At 29.6% G+C, this 23,398-nt stretch overlaps 1 protein-coding gene across 1 annotated transcript in view; it reads right to left on the reverse strand.

The window, feature by feature from the left end:
• The window catches only part of LOC129959246 (macrophage mannose receptor 1-like), a 63,347-nt gene that overhangs the window by 27,745 nt on the left and 12,204 nt on the right, over positions 1-23,398 (reverse strand). The window contains exons 4-7 of the mRNA XM_056072071.1: positions 22,307-22,447; positions 16,429-16,557; positions 12,895-13,058; positions 3,439-3,541 (exon numbers count right to left, since the gene is read on the reverse strand). Coding sequence (XP_055928046.1) covers positions 3,439-3,541; positions 12,895-13,058; positions 16,429-16,557; positions 22,307-22,447 — 537 coding nt within the window. The remainder of the gene's footprint in view (positions 1-3,438; positions 3,542-12,894; positions 13,059-16,428; positions 16,558-22,306; positions 22,448-23,398) is intronic.

Raw genomic sequence — 23,398 nt, forward strand, 5'->3', positions numbered from 1 at the left:
GAGCAGAGGATATAGATAAAGATTAAACAATTATTAGAGTATTTATAGTTTCAAGTTATATATAATTTAATTATTTACTTCATTCAGACCATTTTACTAAATATACTCCTATTATTAGAAGTTTACAATTTAGCCGTTGAGCCATGAATTGAAAAAAATATATCTTAAACCATATTTAATTTATTTATTAAATTAATAATATAAATATTGTAAAAGATCATGGAAATCTTTTCTTTGCATATACTTTTTATAAAATATCGTATTTCATATTTATTTCATTTCATACAGACACGTGCTGAAAATTACATCACAATATATGTTTGTTGTTGTTGTTTCTTATGGCACTTGCCATGAACAAGCCCGCTGTTCGAAGACAGCCGATTTAAGCCTGAGGGGGGAGCGCCTCTTGTTTCTATAGTAGCGCCATCTAGGGCCAAGAGAACGCCTTAGCTGCACACACGTCACAACCCTTTTTACGGGGCGGACTTCATTCACGCATTTCATTCACTCAACCACAGATCGTAATTTAGACCTGAATCAGAGAACGATCACCCCTGATCCAGTACCCCCAGTGGCATTACTCTCGACATGAAGGACTTTATGGCCACGACAGATTTAACGCGCATCAGCCACCAAGCACGCACGGCCGGTGGGGTTCGAACTCGCAACCTAAGGGACACGAATCCGACGCTCTACCAACCAGGCTATCCCAGCCAGCCAAAAAAATATATTTAATTTGCAATAACAGTTGATTTATTTTTTAATTTGAGCTTTTGTCATTACAATGGCAACACGTTGATAAAAGCTAATAATTAGATAATTTTTTCCCATGCCGCGTAACGTGCTCGGGCAAGTTAAATTTTATTTTTATTTTGTACGAAATAAGTTGATAAAAAATATGATTAACTTATTTTTTTAAAAATTCATTTGAGATAGAAATTTAATTTGTTGGCTAAAACATTAGTGTCCTTAAAAAGATAATTTTTTTATCTTCAATATGATGAAAAAATCAATTTTATACTGTAATATTTTCAGAAGTTATAAAGGAAAAACTTTAGTCAAAATTTCGCTTAATTTTTAATTAATTGAAATTCTAAGTAGCTGTGGGTCGAACGGTCTGGTTTGTAAAGCGCCAACACACACACACACACACACACACACACACACACACACACACACACACACACACACACACACACACACACACACACACATTGAGCTTTATTATAAGTATAGATGAGCTCTTTATCAATAAAACACCACTTTTGGCACACACCTAATCATCATCAGAATACTATAATACAGAAAATATATGTATGTCTATCACTAGAACTCCTTCAAAGCATTAGACGGTCGCAAGAAAAGATTGTACGCTTCTTTCTAGGGTTTTTTTGCAGGTAAGGTGTGATAGAGTTTATTAAAGTAAATATATATGAATGAAAAAGAGTATCAATCTATTCCCAGTAAAATTGGGCATTAAATTCGTATAAGAAAATAAGAAAAGATGGCTCAAAAAACTACAACAATAAAAACAAGTGGAACTTCATTAAATGTCCAGAGAAAATATTTAAAAAAAAACTGAAGTCAGTAACAATTCAAAATTATTTTATAAGGGAGTTACGATTGATGAATCATAGTAATATGACATAATGTGTGTCTCTACGTATCTTAGAATTCAATTAAATGAATTTTCTCTACGGAATTTCCTATTACAGAATATTTAAAAAAAATTTGCTACTTTAAATATATCACATGTTTGTGATGATTCTTTTTTTATGTGGACGCTGAGATACACTCCGCAGTTTTCATTTTACTGTCAACTTCAATTGTCATTGACGACAGATAAAGGAAATATGTTGCCTAACCCACAACAACCCATTTTAATTAATAAGGTAATTGCTACAAAAATTAGTAAGAAAAACTAAGAACGAATATATCGGTAGCAAAAATGTAAGTACTGGGATTCTTAAATGAGACACAGTTCGTCTTTTTTTTAATTAAAAATTAACGTTCTGACAGATTTGGTTTAATTTATTTGATATCTTGTTTATTTACGCCATTTAAAATATTTTTCCAATTAGAAGTGAGTCAAATCTAATAATTTAAAAAGCAGTGATTGTAGCAAAATTATAAACTGTATCAAACAATTTTCCAAAAGTTTTTAAAAAATCATTTTTTTCAGTAAGTCATTGATAATTTTTAAATAATAATATAAAATTTAGTTTAACTTTATGAATGATAGTTTAAATATCGTTTGGAACTTCAGTGCTACATGGAATGAGAAAGCCCTGGTTTTGAGCAGGGAGTTTTAATATCCATAAACTGTTAAAAAAACAAATAATCAACTTTTGAACTCATTTTTTTAATTTGTAGGAAGCCTCAAAACAATTTTCAAATAAAAAAAAATATTAAGCTAAAGTAAATTTTATTTAAATGTTTATTTCTCTTACTTCTACTGTGGCCAAAGCCGTTTTAGATACTTTTGGACAGATCTAATCCTATTGCACTACTGGACAAGACAACAACAACATTTCTCTCATTTTCTGGCTACTTTAAATGTAGTTTATTAAAAATATCTTGGACACCGTCATGTTGTTTTATTATGCAATATTGCGCATGCGCAAAGAAAACAAGGTTTTTAATCAACAAGACATTATCATTTAATTAATTGTTCACTAAACGTCCACTAACATCTTTCTCATTCTTCATATCAGTTGCGAACGAAATGTGACGAAAAATTAATCACTAGTTTGAATTTCTATTGGTAACAAAAATTTAAGCACTTTCGTTTTATTTACATAAATAACGAAATCCCTCAGTACTCACGTGATGTGCATCAAGTGCATCTCTCTAATTAATTAATTTTTGAAATCCATTACCCATATTATATTTGCTACTTATAATATTATATCGCATCATAGCGTCAAACGAAATGTAGTTAGATAACATGAGAAGGATGTCATAAAATCAGATTACATGTGCTCCATGCCTTAATGCATTCAACCACGCGAGTTCACAACATTGAGTTTAGTTTCAAATGTAAAAAAGCGTTTTAATAAATAAATAGAGATCACTAGAATTATTAGGAAATTGTCTCATTTAATGTTATAAAAAATCATATTAAGTAACGATAAGAGATAATAAAGTTGTCAGTCTAATTTTTTATCACGTACATGTTACTAAAATATAAATGAAAAAAAATTTTCAAGTGTCAATGCTAAGCAATTTCAGGTTAAAGGTCCATGGAAAAGAAGAAGAAATAAAATTTCGATAGAGATAATTAAAATACCAGGTGGAAACTTTTCCTTTCTTTCTTTCAGAATTAAATAATTGTAAAACTGTATTGGCTTTTAGATAAAACGAATTTGAAATTTAATGTTATCAAACCAAGAATATTTTATGACCACAAAAATAGTTTTGAGTAAAACGTGACGCTACCTGTAGGTCGTTGACAGATATATCCTTTTTTGTCGATTTCGCAATAATCGGCAACCCACTCGCCTTTTGCAACTCCTTCGTAGTTCAAACAAGCGCAATATTTCTGAAATTGATTTAAAAATAGTCAAATTATTATCAAACACGTGACATGATAAAATTGAAATATGCATAAGAGGAAGAAGATATTTTCCGTAGCATCGGAAAAAAAAAAAAAAAAAAAAAAACTATAGACGAAAATTGTTTTTGTACATTATCATGAAGATACATTTGTTATTCTTATTTAATCTAAAAATAATTTAATTTAAAAAATTGTTATTGAAATATAATGAAAGTAAACATTGCTTTAAAATGAAGTCAAATAATATATATATTACCAACAAGCAATTTTTGAATCATTATAGAAAAAAATAATTAGATAAAAAAAATCGAATATTTGGTTGAAAAAATTAATTATTGTTTTTTAGAATGCACTAAATTAACTATTAAAATTAATTCTACATAAAAGAGTTAAATTTCGAAAAAATACGAATTGCAATAATTCGAGCTATCGAATTTGAGATTTGGTCACATGCTTCAAAAATAAATAAATAAATAAAAAGTTTCAAATAATACACAGAAACAGATGAACATATAATTTCATATATTCATTAAATATAACTAATAATAATGTCAATTTATATACAGACAAACTGTGAAGAAAAAAATTGAAATAAGAATATTTTTAATTAATAATAAAATTCTAAGGAAAAAATAATAAAGTTAAAAGTTTTGCACGATTTATTTTTGATATGCACGTGAACTAAATCAGATGTATTTGCATTTTTCCCTGCGTTTCAAGGAAAACCTACAATAATTTTCGCTATTCACTCTGGTTGCCTTTAACTAGGGAGCTATGCGAATGCCTTTAAAACACCGAATCAGCAATTTCTCAATATCGCAATCGTAATTAAAAATATCTCCAATTTTTGAAGTTATCCAAAGTTTGACAATTAATTTGATGCTCTCTTTCTATGATGTTTACAGTTTTTATGCAGATTTTCGTTATAATTCTTTCTCAAAATAATAATGGTCCGGAATCATAAAAATTCTAGATAATTAAACTGAAAGAAAGAAGAGTTTAAATCTCTTGTTTAAAACATCGTATATGAAAAAATTTGAGGCTTGTCTTCAACTAACTTGCGATCTTGCATAATGATTTTTACACTTCATAATTTACAGAATCAATCTAAAAACACGATAATTAAAAAAGATTTTTTATTGAAAATTTTGAATGAAAATTTTAAAAGAGGATTCAAAAGAGGTAAATAAAAAAATTGTAATGTTCATTTTTGATTTGTCACAAAACAGTTATTAGAATATTCCCATTGTTGTTACCGTTGCACGAAGTCCTTATATCCAGAAAATATACAATAAATTGACCAAAGAAGCGCATCATTGTGACCCATAATTTTCGTACATGAATATGAAATAGAAATAGTATATCATCGTATCGTATAAGGCAAAAATTTTTTAATATCGTATAAGGCAAATATTTTTTTATAAAAAAAACTGAGCTGCGATGATACAGTATTTACGTAGTAAGAGCTCAAAATTATCACTACATGTATCATAGGCGGCCGAACAAAGATCAACTGCGCGCGTACTATAGTGATATGTTTACGTAAGTGACCACTGTATATAGATAAGCGCTCATCTTCCAGTAGTAATTGGACATCAGAATTAAATTTCTTTTAGATGCTGCAATAGGAAAAACAGTACAAAAATCAGACGAGACAGAGACGGAGACAGAACAGATAAACATAGTGATCGTATAACTGAACTGTTACTATATTTCTATGATTCTAATAAATTTCATTTTCTTTGCCTCAAAATGTCTTTCTTTTTTCTATATTATTTTTTTAGAAGATAATATATTGCAGAGGCATAGTTAATTACATATTTTTTATTAACTAAGAACGAGGATTCTTACTTGCAATCTATACGAACGACACACGAAATGTTATTTTTGAATTGGTAACAAATAAAGTCACTGACACTTTCAGTTAGAAAATTCATCAGATTTAGCATCTTTTTTTAAAAGCATATTTAAAATGTAATTTTTTATACTTTTTGTGACACTTTATTCGACCCAATACGGAATTTTTTTATGATATTTAAATTTTACAAGAATTGATGAAGAAATTTTAACTCGCACCATATAATACGTGCACTTCTTTCTTTTTTTTAAAGTTCGGAACAATTTAATTTTTTTTTCCACTCATTTCCGCTGGTTGAATATAGATCCACAAATTGGAGGCATTTATTTAATTGCGAATCAATAATCATTTTATGATTTTTAGATTAGATACCGTTAACTATAATTAAACGTTTGTAGTTTGACATGTCAAATTAAACACAAATAAAGCCGGATTAGCTAAAATACAATGATTAATTTTTAAAAAAAATGCAATATTTCAATTTTTTTGTAATGTCTCAGGAAAACGGCTGCATCTCTAAATGTGTATTTGAGAAACGGTTCTTTATGACAAAATTACTTGCCAATTCAACTGTAAATTACTGTCACTATTAAACTGTAAATTATCTGGCTATCTCTAAATTGATTTAATTCCGAGAAAGAACAATAACTCCGATGAGACAAAAGAATAAGATAAATTTAACTTTTCGAATGAAAGCGCCGGTAAAATAAATGAGGAACTAGATTCACTGCTTAATCAGACACGTGCGTCATTCGATAATGGAAAAATGATTCTGTTAATCAGAAAAAAATGCATTTTAAAGTGGCAATGAATTCAAAATGAAATGAGTTCTTATGTTCGTGCGACACGGTCAGAACAGAAATGACAATTTACGACTGAAATTCTAATTAATACAGTAAATGAAATGAATCGAATATTTTGTTATTTGAGAGGAAATCGAACACGAATAATGAGTTTCTGCTGATTTAATCTTTTTCGAGTCGCAATTTTAAGAAAGATTTTTTTTTTTTTGTTGTTTGAGTGAAATAAAATATTTAAAGATTTATCCTGCGAATGAGAAGTTTATCTGATAATAATTAATATTGAACAATCCAGTTCGACTTGTAAAATTTTGTTTATTAAATAAAGAAAAAAAATGAGTCCAAGAAAAAAATATGTACCCAAACCTGAAAAATTTTGATGCAGCTCTGAATTTTAATTCGTCATGCCAAACGAAAACACTATGCAAAATTCTTGTTTTCATAAAAACATCAAGTGCAAAGTGAACTTGCTCAATCACTTGCAAACGATTTGCAAGCCAGTTTCGTTTTTAGCAATGGCTGCTCTTTTAAAATGATAATTTTATTACTTTTTCTGTTTAATGACGTTTTTAATAATTTGAGATTTTTTTTTGTTTAATGATGTAGATATGTAAAATAAGTAATGTTGAAAGATAAATTTTTTACGATATAATGAATATCTTTTTTTGTTTAATGATAAAAAATATTTTTAATGATTAATTATATAATCATTTAATATTTTTTATTTATTTACTTATATTTTATATTTTTTATTTAGATTTTAAAATTTTTAAAAAATTCCTTTTTTTGTTGATAAACAGAGACAGAATAGGTTTAGGAGCCAAAATTCAGAATCATTGGGAGTTTATTAGTTGATTTCAAAAACACAGCTAGATTAATTAAATTTATTATGAACCAGTTTAAAGATTAATTCAGAAAAAACTAGTTTTCATAATACAGGTTTTTTTTTTTTTTACCTTGAATATCAAATTGTTGAATGTCAGATTAAATTAATTGAAAGGGAGGGAAAAAAAGCAAAGTTCAAGAAAAAAGTTTATTTTCTTCGGAATAGTATAATATTTCCAGCATATCATTATCAAATCCTTAAATTTATTATTCCTAAAGAAAAATAGATACTTTTTTTGTAATAGGTTTCGTTATGAAAACATAAGTTACTTTTTAAATATAAATAGTATGCAGATGAGTTAGTATTTCCCCTACACGCAGACAGTTTCAAAATTTTTAAAAAGCAAATTCTCCAATTACCGTCTGATAGACAGTTACATAGGACATGCAAGAATAAATTGCATAAATGTCTAGAAACAAATTTTGCAAGTGCGTGTCTGATATTATCCCAATTATCATCTTTGAGTGCACTGAACCTCCTCAATTAATTATGAACTCTATTCACGCGAAGTCATTCATGTGTTGAACTACGTCTGATACGTTTCCAAAATAGAGTTTAAATAATTTATTCTGTCATTTATTAAAAGACAACTATAATTTTTGAACGATAGCCTTTCGCAATTTGTTTTGAGCTAGGTTTAAAACAGATCCCATCGAAATAAATTTCAACACATTTAATTATTTTTTAAATCATAAAACGACTATTAACTGATATATTTACAAATAAAAGCTACATATATTGTTTTTGAAATGTGGTCGTTTGAAGTCTGCTGAATCAAATTTTTTCATTTTTATGCTATGAATATAAGTTAAAAGCTTTCTTTCCTTTTTTCTAATTTTGGAATGTCTGCTTTCAGAAATCGCGTTCTAAAATTGAATTAATTATTTAATATCTCAATCTAACAATATAACAAAATTTCAGAATGAATTTAAAAAAAAATTTTTTCGTTTCAATTATTTTAATTTATAATGATGTCAAGCTGAGCTCATACCAAACTACGGAATGAAAACAATCCCTTACATTCGAAACTTTTCAATTTTTTTTTTCAGTTTCTGCTTTTATTACACTGAATCGATTTTTTTGATAATTGTTTTTGAATCAGAATCGACAAAACTAGAGTGAGAGAAGTTTAAGCAGGATATTATGATAAGAAGGTAAAACATCGAATTTTAAAATGAAAGTTTTAAATGTCTACTTGCTTAAGAATTTCAAATTAAAATGAGATTTAAAATAGTGAGAAAACTATTTACACTTGCAATAACATAGCCGATCTAAAATGCAAACAAATTATTATTTTTATTTTTAAATATTTTTATTTAATTTGACTAATTTTGTGAAGATGGAGTTTTATCATTGATTTTTTACTGACTTTCTGACTTGATATTTGTATTTTTATTTGCAAATTTTGCATGCTAGTATTTTTTCGATAAACAATATAGATATTTTAAGACCTTAATTATCAATTAATCTAACAATCAAATTAAAATCTTTTACCGTAACAAGAGTTTCACTTAATAATGGATTTGAGAAATTAGTTCGAAAGTCAAAAGAAAAGAATTTTAAAAAATTCCGCCCTTTAGTACACCAATAAAAATATGTTTTAAAAAGTTGTTTTTAATCAAATTTATTTCTCTATGTCACAGAAAATTTTACTCGAGATAACTCTATAAAAGTTTGTAGGATTGGATAATGGCTTTTTTGTATTTTATCGGCGCTAGAGCCAAATTGGTTACAAAAATTCAAATATAGGTTAATGTGCAAAATATTTTTGTTAGGATCTTTTAATAACTGACAGCACACGTTGGCAGCGCATATAAAACTGCAAACGATCGCATCATCAGTGATTATAATATGTTTTTACGCTTCTAAAACCTGTAAAAAAAGATTTTCATAAAAACTGAACTGTATTCTGCTCAAATGCAAAGTTTCTTTACTGAGAACATTAACCCAAAATATTTAAATTTTGGTCTGTTTAACTTGACACAATAATGAGGGTTTAATTTCAAATGTGCAATAGCAAATAATTTTCGCTTAAAAAGGCTAATAACATTAAATTATAAGTCATGCAGCACTAAGGCAGTTCAATCTTAACTAATATTTGGGGATGTTATTGATATTTGAGCCAAAACAATTGCATCATTAATTTATTAGTTGTGCTTTAACTTTTTTTCCTATTTATAATCCGAAAAGGAGTTTCTGTTACACAGCTGGCGACGTTTCAGTTCACTTGCATAACAAAAATAAATCGTATAGAGCTCTTAATTTTATTGTTTGTTACTTAGAACTTTATTATTCGTTAAAAATATTTTTATTTCAGTTCAATTTTTTCATCATTCTCTGTAAATAAATTGCTATTATTATTATTTATATTACATTAAAACAGTTTTCGTGTATCTCAAGAATCTACGTACAATTTATGTCTATAAATAACTGTAATCTTTTTTTTTTTAGAAATTTCAATTTTTTTATATAGCCTTTTTATTCTTAGGAAAAAAACTGAGCTTTCTTCTACCTTACATGTTCACCAGTAACAAAAGTATTTTAGAATACAATAGAATCTACGAAAATATTCTTCCTTAGATTTTCTCGTAAACTTCCCCACTTTCACTCTGTAAATTTCCTCACTGTGACAAATCATTCTAGAGAATTTAGTTCAGTTATATTTGCATTCTGTTGTAAAGAAATGAGAGTTAATTGGTGATAATTCTCATAAATTTTGGAAAGTTGTCAGATAAAGATGGCGTCACCTGATCCGGAAAAATTCTTTTCAAGTTTCTGCGCCACATTAGCGAGAGATTAAGTACATAAACATGTACAAAATTTCATTTATAAAGTTAATTGCGTTTATAAATTCTTACATTCACAAATACATATGAATAGATAGATGGATAGACATAGTATTTATTTCTATAATTCTATAGATAAAACTATTTACCAGATTTAATTTGTGTTAAGATTTGAATCATCATGTTCACATTTATCAGAAAATAGATTTGTCTCTGACAAATTTCACCCAAAATTTATACAGATTTGCTGAAAATGCACATGCCAAAATGGATTCAACGATTTGTTCTATATTTAATTATCGTATCTATGAGGTAATTTTCAATACTGTATTTATGAACTAGGAAATCTAAAACTTTATGATTTATCAAAATCTCGAAGGAGAATTTTTTGATAAGTTTTGTACTTATTATCTCCTTTTATATTTCGTATGCAAGAAAAATAAGAAGATAAGTCTATAAATATTAAAATGAAATCTACGATCGCAAATTTCAAGTTATCATGTGAGAACATTATTATTTTTTAAGTCATTATTTGTCTTAATTAATTTAAGTCATTAACCATGATAATTCTATCTTAGGATTGTTTGAAAAATATTATATCATCAGCATATTTTCTTAAATTCTTTCAGCATAATATACCCAATGACAAAATCAAAACATCCGATATCGAATTGTTAGCCACACATGGTGTTCGAAAGAATGTAAGCTATCGTAGGTAATCGATATCCTTGCTATTTATCATTCAGCGTCTGAAACTGACCAGGGTGATTTATTTTGCTTATTTGTATTTATTCAATAATTTGTTTTAGTGAGGAATGCGGAACGTGTTTTATAGATTAGTTAAATAATTGAATGAAATCATACGAAAGATTCCGTAATCAATCTTGTTGCAATGAAAAGGTACTTGGAATCTCAAAATAAATAAATAATGTAGTATTAAAAAAAACAAGCAAATAAATTAAAATATAGGTGAAGGAATAAAATTTTAGTTATCCTGTTCAGTTTACTATAGAGAAAAAACTAGTGGCGCTAAGTATACGAAATCACGATGGAGACTTCAGAATATAGAGAAAAGAATGACGCTAGAAACGAACTGTAGAAGAAAAAATGGGATCGATTCTAAATTAAACAGGATACTACCCCTTTTGTGTAAGAATTTTCGATTATTAATTTCTAGTAGAGTTAGTTAATTTCAATTAAATCTCTTAAATGTAATTTCGTATCTCTGATTCCGTTAAACTATCTAACGTTAAAACCTTGTCATTTTAATTATCTTACATATGATCTGTTTATAGTATACACGAGCTTTCCTAATGGAAACTAGTCCCATGATATTGCAGCGCTGCTAAAATTGCAATTCACGGTTCATCTCTCTTCTAACTTTTCCGCTATTGCTTATTAACTTTTTATTCGTGTTCTAAACTACATAGCTATTAAACAGAATTCTTTTTCTTTAGCTTTTGTCAATGGAAGGAAATCGCATGCTAAAATATTTGATTGAACATGGAAAGGACTGTTTTGGAACGGACCTCATAATTTTGAGTCGTGGTTAGATGACGAGGATGATACCTGAGCTGGCAAGACCCCCCCCCCTTTCAAACTTCCGCACCATACCAGAGGGAGGACATTTGCCCCGACGGATTTAATGTGCAGCAGATCTGCTTATACGACGGTTCTTCGGTAGAATCAGGCCTCGGACTTGAAACCCGTCTATCTCAAAGCTATCTCTACTATCAGGCCATCGCGGCCTTTGACTCTTTCAGAAAACATTGACTTGTTAAATTATTTGCATACAGTGACGTGTCTGATTGGTGCATCTAATTGAGGAATCTTAACTCTTTAAATCTATAGATAAAATAGCATTTAATTTAAAACACAAAAATTCCTCAAAGCACATAATGCATCTCAGTTGTCTCGTCTTTTTTGGCCGAAAGTAACAATAAATTGCTTGTAAGAGATGTGTTATCTGTTGGAAAGACAAATAAAATTATAGGGTTAATAATTTTATAATTAAAATTCCATATGAAAAAATCCAAATAAAATTCCATACGGTTTTTTAGGTTAATTATTAGAGATTAATATAAATAAACCATGTTATATTAATACAGCCTTGCATTTAAATCAAAAGTATTTAGACTTGGTCATGAACAATATAGTATTATATCTGCATCTGAACAGCGAGTGAAAAGAAACCAATATAGGAGGGTTAAATTTTCCATTTTGAAACTACACATATAGTTTAGTTTAGTTATAATAACGTCCTGTTTTAAAGCAACACTAGGGCTATTTTGGGACGGACCTCGTCATTTTGAACCATGGTCAGATGACGAGGACGACACCTGAGCTGGCACCCCCTTCTCCACACTACACCAGCGGGAAGAAGTTTGGCCCGGACGAATTTAGCATGCACCAGACCCGCTTACACGGCGGTTCTTCGGTGGAATCGTGTCTCGAAGCTGAAACCCTCCGGTTCCAAAGCCGAGACCTTACTACCAGACCACCGCGGCCTAACTGTACGAATAAAAATGATGATGAAGTAAAAAATCATGAATTGTGCTCAGATGATGAGGACGACAATCTAATCAGCAGCTCATTCTCCATACTTCTGTTGGCTAAAGTGACTTTGGAACTTCTAGGTAACAGTCTAATTCATTACCGACATATGAGGATAGATTACCATTCAAATGAAGTTGGCAGCAGTAATTTCTTGCAATCAGCCTGACCGCTGCAAACAATCCGTTTCTAAAACGCACATCTGTCTTCCAGTTTTTCGAAAAAAAATAATGCTACTTAAAAACTCAACCGAAAAACATAATTCATAATCTCTGATGTGTTTTCCTCAAACATACTATGCGCATTACATTGTTGATTCTTCATTTAGTAAACTATATAATACAAAACATGTATAAATGTATTATTCATAATTTTTATTTCATAAAAATAAAAGAATAGAACTTATCTAATAGATACAAATGCATTTATATGAATACTAATGCTATCTGTCTCACCCATGTGCCGGGAGGCGGATGCCCTCTTGCCCAATAGGTGAAATCTGTTCGGGATTGGTCCATCCATCCGAATACAAGATCATGCCCGATTTCATCCGATTGTATTTGATGCATTCCGATCCATGCCGAAGTACCGAGGTCGTATAGATGTTGTGTCAAGAAAGCTGTGTGAAAATAAGAAATTGAAGTTTTCTAATTAAAATAAATCTTCAGGCAACTGAAAAACAGTAAAACCTATTAGCACATTTTAAAAAATTTCACCGTATCAAAGGATAAATATTTATTGTGGTAACAAATTTAAGTTTATTTATTAGCCAGATTTCATCTTTTATGATGAAATCGTGGAAAAAAAAGATTTTTTTTTATTTAGGAATTATTGATTATTACGAATTAATATTTAATATTATTAATCATTTTTTATTAGGAATGACCATTCAATTGAGCAACATCAGAATTCTACAAAAGTAATGTTTTAGTCCTTTATATGGCTGCCTTTTTTTCTTTATGAATGCGAAGATTTTGGAAAGGAATCATATAAAGCCTTCAGATTCTGAGAAGCAATTTTGCTCCATGCTTTTTATATGGCTTCAATTAAACCATTGCGACTGTAATATGGCTTTCGTCGCAGTAAACCTCACGAAGCAAAAAATCAAAACATGTTCTATTATACTGAAGTCCGCAGAGAGAGGGGGGAACATTAAAACTTGAAAATGTGTGCAAGCAAACTATCGTTTCACGACAAAAGAAGTATTTTTTGGATAAAAGGAGATTGAAATTTCGGTTATATATTTTGTACATATAATATCAATGATACATTTTCTATTAAAAAGATTATATCGAGGATGCCACAGGTTGTAATTTTATCCCCCTTCCATACCATGAGAGGTAATACATGAATAACAATGTTATGGAATTCCTTCTTGCTTCCTTACATCATGGTATTAATAAGAAAACCTGTCCTGTCTTGTCCTGTCCATCCACATTGAATTCTTTTCATATGTGAAAATTGTATTTTTCCTCTCAGAAATTCAAAGCTTAAGTTATTTTGTGAAAAGAAACTACTGCTTCTTATGATGAAGCTGAAAATACAATTTGCATTTTATTTTCAATGGTTTAATCATTTTACAATTCTTATTCATTTTTCCTGTCAAACAAAGTTGTAACTTTAATCCTTTTGTTTGGTAAATACGAACGATTTCTTCCTTGTTAAAGCGAAATGCACTGCAATGCAATTAAATAAAAGAATGAACCAAACTTAATTTTAACTTATTCATAAATAACCACATAATTAAGTAAAAAATTTCTGCTTGAAATTTCTAGATCTACTGAATTTAAATTTGCGAGATTATTAATGTAACATGGTTTTTATTGCGTCATTTCATAAAACTGAAAAATGTGATTAAGATAAGTAAAGGGAAAATATTATTATCTTCATAAAAAATTCGAATTCGAGATTTTAACGAGTCCCCATGTTTTAGACTTTCCAGAATTCTCAAATTTGTAAAAGGGATAATTTATTGGTATGTGTATTCGCTTGAATGTGAAAAAGATAATTAAAAAAAGCAAAGACTTAGACAATTAAAAAATTTATGCTGTTTATTTTACTTGTATCAAATTTTGAATCCGTTTGGAGGAAAAGAAGTCAAAACCATTATATAGGTGAAATTTGGTATCCAGATTTACTATCAAAATTGTAAATATGTATTAAGTTTTAGACCAAAGCTGTCCAATGAGTGACCATTTGTTGATCAGTCTGTTCATATGTATATGAAGATGGCCACTCAAAAACACCACACCATACTTGAATAAAATTTACTACGGGACCGTTTGGTTAAAATTATATATCTGTGTCAAATTTTAGATCCGATCAAAATGTGTTTAAAGAAGAAGTGGTCCAGAATATATACTCAGTTTTCTCATTCAATTATGAAGGGTAAAAAGCATTATACTGTATCACTATATGGGGAAGTTGAGAAATACTCCAGCCTGCGGACTATTTTGATCTTCGAGGGTTTGCCGTCTTTCTCTCAATGTTATTTCATTACCTTCGCCATATGTTATAGGGCCGTAGAAGATAATATAAGGAAAATCTAATAAAACGCACTTGATTGTCTAAGCGTATTAGAAAGTTTACGGGAAAACATTTCCGTGAGCTTTCTTCTGCAAGCGTCAAGAAATTTGTCGGTTCCCTTGAACAGATAATTTCTATAAGTTATTAAGAGTAGTAAGTATCCCTGTGATTTTGTACTCCAAATTACCCAGTTACACCACAATCACCCATAGACATCTATCACAACTATAGATGATTGCGGTTGCACACAATTCAGAACTGCAATCCATTTCGGGCGCATAGCTGAAATTTAGGGGTGGAAGGTAATTCACGAACAAACGTTCGTATGAAAAGGATTATTCCATTCTGCTTTCTTGCACAAAAAAATTACCTCTCGTTTTGAGGCATTTCAACCCTCATACACACGTCTGCTCACAGATTAAAAGCCATTGTTCACACGAAGCCAACTATTGTTAGCAATGGTAGATAACGCCTACCTCAGGAATATCATGTGACCACAATGGAACAATGGCAAATAGCTGTCCCGATGAGATAACTATTTGCCATTGTCCCATTGTGGTCACGTGATATTTCTGAGGTAGGCGTTATCTACCATTGCTCGCAATAATTGGTCTCGTGTGAACGCTGCTTTAAATCTGTAGGTTGGGGTGAGAGGTCGTCAAATGCACTTACTTTGATGTGACATGAAAGTTTTGAAAGAAGGGTTTGTGGCTGAAAAATATTGCATCTAACTCAATATAGTGAATTGCTTTAGATCTCACACACACGTCTACATTTGCTAAGAGAGAGAAAATTGCGAAATAGAGCCAGGTCACTCAAAAATAATAAATATATAATGAACACGATTGTGTTAATGTCTCCTCAATATATACTAACTGATATCATGTGATGCTTATTTTGCAACCGTCTTCACTTGAGATACTGTAAGCGAGTCATACTGTCCTCATCATCTGATTATAGTTTAAAATTACCACATCCATCCGAAAAAAATTCGCATGTAGCATTAAATAGGGGATGTTATTCTTTATTTTAAAAAACTCTTTCTTTTATTCACAAAAGACAAAGTTTCAAGATGCGCATATTAGAAAAGAAACATACAGCAAATTTAAAATTTGATGCATGGTAATGTGTAATGTATAATTTTTTAGTGTACTCCCTTCAGTTTTTGAAGAAGAAAATCTCAACTGGCATTTCGTAAAATAATGTTTCGAAATAATACAGTTGAACTGTATTGTCACTATACTATTTAAATTTTACAAATACCATTTGTCATGAGGTCGAAAAATTCTTTGGTGAATCTAGAGTGATACGAAAACAAAACAAACTACGCTGTCTATTTTATGCCGTGTTATATATACAATATTCAGTTTCCATTCAGCAATATTCTTTGCGATTTTCTTTTATTATTTTTCTGTTTTTGATAAATTTCTGAACATCGTTCGATGAGGAGAATTTTTCCTTACCTTGTTCTTCCTTGCTGTGAATGGATACTAGGTCATGGTTTTCTCCGAGAGCCCAGCAGGCGTTTCGAGCTTGTTTGTACAGCAGTCTATCGGACTCGGCAGAACCAAAGTATCGGTAGCACTTTTCACCTGGTGGGAAAAAACAGAATGCATAAAAAGTGGAACATTGAGCGCAGTGTAAACATTACATGATAGGAATGGTATCAGGGAATGACAGTATTGTTTTGCGTCGCTTTTAGACAAATTATTATTTGAACAGATAGTGTCATTAAAGTTGGTTTATCATAAACAAATTTTACCCTCAGCTGCTCATCCGCGATTTCCGCGGATTGGTTATCAGTCCATTTTCTATAACATCCCACTTTTCCGCAGTTTTAGAGTGCTTATTTTTACGATTACAGATTTTTATATCATATTATTATCATGTACCATATAGTATCATTTCACTTTGTTTGAAAAATATTTGAATTTACTTGCAAACATCGTATCTAAATAGTGATTTTTAAAAAAATCACGCAGTCAGAGGGTTAATAAAATAAAGTTCATTGATAAAAGGGAGGAGGGCATTTCAAATAGAAAAAAAAATCTTTTAATAATTTTATTTAAATAAACACATTAAATATAAATTAGATAAGATCGTATCTCAAAGAGAAGTATCAATGAACAGGAAAAATCGTTACAATTTTATCAGTTCGCATAATGTATACCTTTTTCATGTAAAAGTTTATATTAACTTCTTGATCTACGAATTTACTTAACTTCCTAATTAGATGACACATCCTATATGGAGCATTCATATTTATTTAAAATCCTATGATGATTTAAGGGGCATTTGAGATATTGGAGCCTTCTTAAGCAGTATTTGACTTTTAAATTACTTAATACTTTCACTTCATTGCACATTTAAAATTAAAAATTCAGTAATCTGATACATATGTCAGGCACATTATTGCATATGTGGATGTTCATGTTAGAAGATTTGATGCTCCAGTTGCTAGAAAGAAACAGCTTATTAGTAAACTGAAGCAAAAGAAACGATTGAAATTTGCTTGATGTTATTTAAAAAAAGAATTTTGGGAGGCTGTGATTCTTATTGACGAAAGTAAAATAAATGTTTTGGTTCAAATTAAAAAAAAAAGTATGGAGTTATATCTAATTTTGAGCTTTAAACAAACAAAAAAATTTTTTTTTAGTTGAATAGGGCAGTGGTAGCCTACTTGTTTGAAATTGCATGAATGGTTTTGCAACAGGAAACCCAAAATTATTTAACAATATGCTTACTCAGAATATTTTTTTAAAGTATATGACAAAATGAATAAAAAAAAACGAATTTTGTCTAATTTTAAACTTTGCCAAAACACTGATCAAAAGCATAGTTCTATATTTTTAGATTATGGACTCTCAATCATTGCCCTATGATAAAAAAAATGCCAATCCAATGTTCCGATTTATTAATCTTATAGAGTATTAATGGGATAATGTGCGACAACTTTTGTATGGAAGTAATATTACAAGCAAAAATATTCCAAAAGAAAAACTAATTGAACCATGAGGAAATATTAAAATCCCAATATAAGTAAACAAATTAATTAGTTCAATGCCAAATATATTGAAAGAAGTAATAAAGAACAAGGATTGGCAATTAAAAAGCTAAAGTAATGATTTCAAGCCCTAAAAGTAAATTTATTAAATTTTATAGGTGTCCGAATACTTTTTAGACAGAAAATCTACTGTAGAAGTATTATAGCATTAATTATACTTTCAGAAAACTATTTCAGTTGCATATACGTTTTCATACCTTGTAGGATTTCAAGACAAAATTCGTTTTGCAATATATATATATATATATATATATTTACTTTACGAATAAAATGTTATCCATATTGATATCGGAATAATTTTTCGGATGAATGTACATTTTATAAGATAATATAGTTTTAATTCTTTGGCACGAAATTTTTACACTGTTATTTTTTATGTAATACTTGGTACTACTGACACGTGAGTCGTTTTTTATGAACACACAGACTACATAGAATACTGTTCATGTACATAGAATAATGTTACTGACATAGAATAATGTTCTATTACTGACATAGAATAATGTTCACGTGTTTCTCACTTATGCCTTTTTCCCACATATTTTTTATTTTGTTCTTCTCAATTATTCCTAAACATTTGAACAATAGAATATTTTATCTAACTCTTCAATAATAATAAAAAAAATAGTTAAATTTTGCAATGCGAGAAGTGTTATCATCTAAAAAGGTTTATTCACCCTGGATTTAAATGAGTTTTTTAGGTATTTAATAATGCTGTTTTTTTTTAATGTTATGCTTCTATTTCTGTTTGGACTTTAAAATGTTCCGATATGATCTAAAAAAAATTACATATCAAATGTTTAAAATATATTTTATTTAAATATTTATTCTAATTTAAAATTGAATAGGAATTTTTTTGGTTTACCACTTACGAAAAATAAAAAAAAAAATTGCTCAGATTTTTTTCTGGAATTCTTAAAAAAAAGTAAATCGGAAATTAAAATTCCTCATTGAAATAAATTTCATTATCTACTTATTTAACAAGCAGATTGTCACGTGACTTATTCGTGGTTTACGTCTAATATTTAATTATATGAACTCTTTAAAACATTTAAAATAAAACAAAATAAAAGGCATTTAATTAATGATCCAAATCACAAGCGAACGTATTAAGTAATTATGTCTATCCAGACCGTAAAACGAGAGAAAAAGTCCACATTTCTTTTAAGATAAAGGTCGTATTTCTTTCAAATCGCTGTTTTCTAATCAATTTAGGCTTAGGTCTCTTTTAACCCAAGAACAAAAGAAGGAAAAAATTGTTGAAACAATTTAATCTATTTATTTTAAAGCTACATAATAAAAAAATAATGTAAAAAGAATAAGTTAATGAAATAATGTTTAAATAACGTATTCTCGGAATATCGTTTTTAGTATTTTATTTTTCTATTAAATACGTAGAAAGATTTAAAATTCTCGCCAGTAACTGGAATTTAAGTTGCGTGTCTTTTTGTGAATCACAGAAATATTTACGAAATATATTCGAAAATAAATACTGAGTATTATAAAAAGCATAACTTTTAATTGTTTTATTATTACACGAAGGATCATACCTGCAACTACTTTTTTTCTTACTTGGTTTTTATTATTATTAATACTTAGAATATATTCTTAGCACTCATAATACATACTTAGAATATCTACTTTACATACTTAAAGCTTTTTTTTTTTTGTCAAAAGACGATTCTACGAGTGAGGATACCATCTGTTATACATTATTTATTTATTTTTAACCAAATAGTACCAACAGAAGAGATACGGGTCTCTAACATTATACCAGAATTCGAACGGTCGTCTGAGATATCAAACAGAAGACAGCCATCTTCATAGAAAAATTATATCCACTCTCTTCTAAAAGAAATGAGAATTTTATTGAATCACTTGATGTTGAATGCCGAAATTCTCACTACTTTGAATTATTGTTATATTCTTAGAAAATGAGATAAGGAAAAAAAAAAAAGATGAATATGTATGTTCTGTTCAATCTACAATATTATTCGACAGCTTTCTATTGGTCAAATCTGCAGTCTGATAAAGTAATCTGGCAGCGAACAATCAAGCCTTTCACATTACTATAGCTCTGACTTGGCGTCGAATGACAACTATTTGTAGTATTTTTTATAGCACCGGCATTATGAAGATACGTAAAAAATGCTTTATAATATTTTCGTCCAACTTTCAGTTTCTTATCTTATGTAAATTTAATCGAGTAACATTTAATAGTCAATCATCATATTACAGAACCAGATTCCTTGTACATGCCTGCACGGATTTGGTTATCTTTCAATAATTGATTGTAATCATTGTGTTAACTTATATTCGAACAGCCGGATAGACAGACTTCCTCTGAATGGAGTTTTCTCAAAATTTGATAAAAATCTACACATTTGGTATAAAGACCGCATACCAAATTTCAACCGTCTAGCTCAAAGCGTTTTTGAGTTATCTTTGTCACAGACAAATAGACAGCGATTTTCCAAAAATGTATTTTTTTTTAACTTAGGGAGGTCTAAAACGTGGAAATTCGTCAAAATCTAGAGTTAGAATTTTTTCGACAATTTCTGTACTTTCTCTATACTACGTATACCAGAAAGTAAAAATTATTTATCAGTCTCTCTCTCTCTCTTTACTTACATATCAGTCTCTCATATATATGCTTACTGGTGAGCAATCTGACTCTAAGATAAAATTATGGATAGTTTGGTTTGGTTATATTAACGTCCCGTTTGAAGCAACACTAGGGCTATTTTGAGACGGACCTCGTCATTTTGAACCACGGTCAGATGACGAGGACGGCACCTGAGCTGGCACCCCCCTCTCCACACCACACTAGCGGGAGGACGTTTGGTCATGACGGTTTTAACGTGCAACAGACCCCCTTACACGACGTTTCTTCGGTGGGATCGGGTCACGAACCTGAAATCCTCCGGTTCCGAAGCCGAGACCTTACCACCAGGCCACCGCGGCCCATAAAATTATGAGTAAAGTTAGTCATAGATGATGTTCTTGAAAATCACTCATAAGGCTAAACCCGATGTAGTATATGTGTTACCGCTAAAGTGCAGAAATCAGCTAATTTGCGCATTAACTGGGGTGATCAATTAAATTGCAGAAAAGTGTTTCACTTCTCAATTTACCTAGATAAATCATACATACCTACTAGGCACTCGTTAAAATGGAAATAATATCTATACTACTTTCTGAAAGCTTAAATTAAATGGTGTTTATTTATTTAAAAAAATTAATTAAAAGGCACTTCTTTTTCTAATTAAAAAAATTGTACAATCAACAAATTAGATGATGGAATCAATCATCAATGAATTTAAAAACCATACTACAAAGAATCAAATGGTATAACATATTATTACAATTATGGAAATGAATTTGCGAAACATAGGATAAAATAATGCTTATTTATTACTGCAATCTGAATATCGGTGATACTTTGAATTGCAGAGCAACGGGTTTTTGAGACAAGCACGTCTAATTGTGGTACATTTAGAATTGCAGTCACCTTTTTTGAGATCTTGCCCGGTACCGAGGGATTGTTTTATTGCCGTTTGACATAAAGATATTTCTACAGCACGGGCATCTTCTTTTGTTAAAAATTTCTCTTTACAACTACTGTATTCAGATCTCGTAGACAATTGTTTTAAAATATCCTTTTTAGCAACAAGTTTATAAAACCCATCCTTACCAACATTACCTAGTGAAACAAACTTTTGAACTCTAACGATATGGAAGCCGCTAATGTGCACATTACCAATTTAAAATGCAGAAGCCTCCTGATTTCGCACTTTATGAAAGCAAATCAGTTAATCTGTAGATTAGTTAGCTAATCTGTGCATTAATGGATTTCGAGCTTTAACAATAACATATATTTTACCGTACCAGGAATATTCATATAAAGCTAATTTAAAATAGATCTTTGACAATACCGCAGCAGAATTTTCATATCGTGAACATGTATAACACAGTTCACAATACTCTGACACAAATGAAAATTTCCTGCCCATATTTTTATCAGGTGAAAGCAGAATAACAGTGAATAAGATCTATATTTTCAAAATTTTATTCGAAACCTTTTAAATCTTGTACCGATTTAAAGTTAAAACAATGCGTATTTATCTCTTCATTGGTCAGCAAGCAAGATTAAACTAATTTTGTATGCATTTACTGATTTTTGAAATGTTTTATGAAAATTTGAGAACGTTATTTGGTTGTTTTGTTGAAAAAATATGTACGAACATAAGGAATAGTTTCTTGAATAGATGACATACCAAACTGAATCCAATTCTTGGGGCAGTTACCAACTTTAGGAGAAGGCGTTGTTACAGGTGGTACTGGAGTTGGAATGGCATTCTCAGATCTCTTGCACAATGGTGCATAGTGAAGAGAGCAGTCCTCTGGCCTCCATCCTCCTGCAATAGTAACACAGAAATATCTCAATTCGAAACTTCCTAATTTTTATTTTGTTTTAAAATTTTATAGAAGTTAATAAAAAGTTGTTCAGCTGTTAAAATTAATAGCTTCTCAGAAGAAAAAAAAACTGAACCATTTTTCTCCAACGAATAAACAATGAAAATCAATATGCACATCTTAAAAGAAAATTTTTCAGTGGAATTTATTTTTGAGAGTTTTTTTCTGTTAAGAAATATTATCATTTGTTAAAATACCGATTAGATCTCCTTTTTCTTTTCCGTAAACACTCGGAACCTTTAGAGCATTTTAAACTGCTCCTTGTAAGCATTTCACTAATATGACAATACGGATTTGGACTTTTTCTAGCAGCTGTGACAACTAAAATTTTACCGACCTGTAGTTCTGTGAGAGTCGCACCACGAGATATTTTAAGACATTTTTGGACTTCAATAAATAAAAAAAATTGTAACGTCTGAACAGAATATATAACATACAAATAATAAGCCGCATATCATTTCCAGTGAAAACTCAAACCACAAAACTTTTAATTAACCCAGAAAAAAGAAAAGAAAAATTTAGTTTGAAATTAATACTGTTGAGAAAAGTCGTTTGCATTTTTTTTTAATTACGATTTTATCATGTAGAATTTTCTTTATTGTGAAATGAAGAAAAATAGCTAATGACACTTTTAATTAGCTTATTTATCATAAAACCCATTTGTGAAAATAAAACATTGTACAAAATAGGGTCTCATACCTTAGAATTTTTATTTTTAACAAATATTTTATCGTTTGAAGCTTTCGTTATGAAAAAAATAATAGTTACTATTAAAAAATCTGTTCAGTTTTGTGACATTAAAATTATCTTAATCGGACGAAAAAATATTACGATTTAGAATTTTATGCCTTTGACTGTATAGTAAAATGATAAAGTAATTATAAATTTTTTTT

This window comes from Argiope bruennichi, chromosome 2, assembly GCF_947563725.1.
Source record: "Argiope bruennichi chromosome 2, qqArgBrue1.1, whole genome shotgun sequence".
Taxonomy (NCBI): Eukaryota; Metazoa; Arthropoda; class Arachnida; order Araneae; family Araneidae; genus Argiope; species Argiope bruennichi.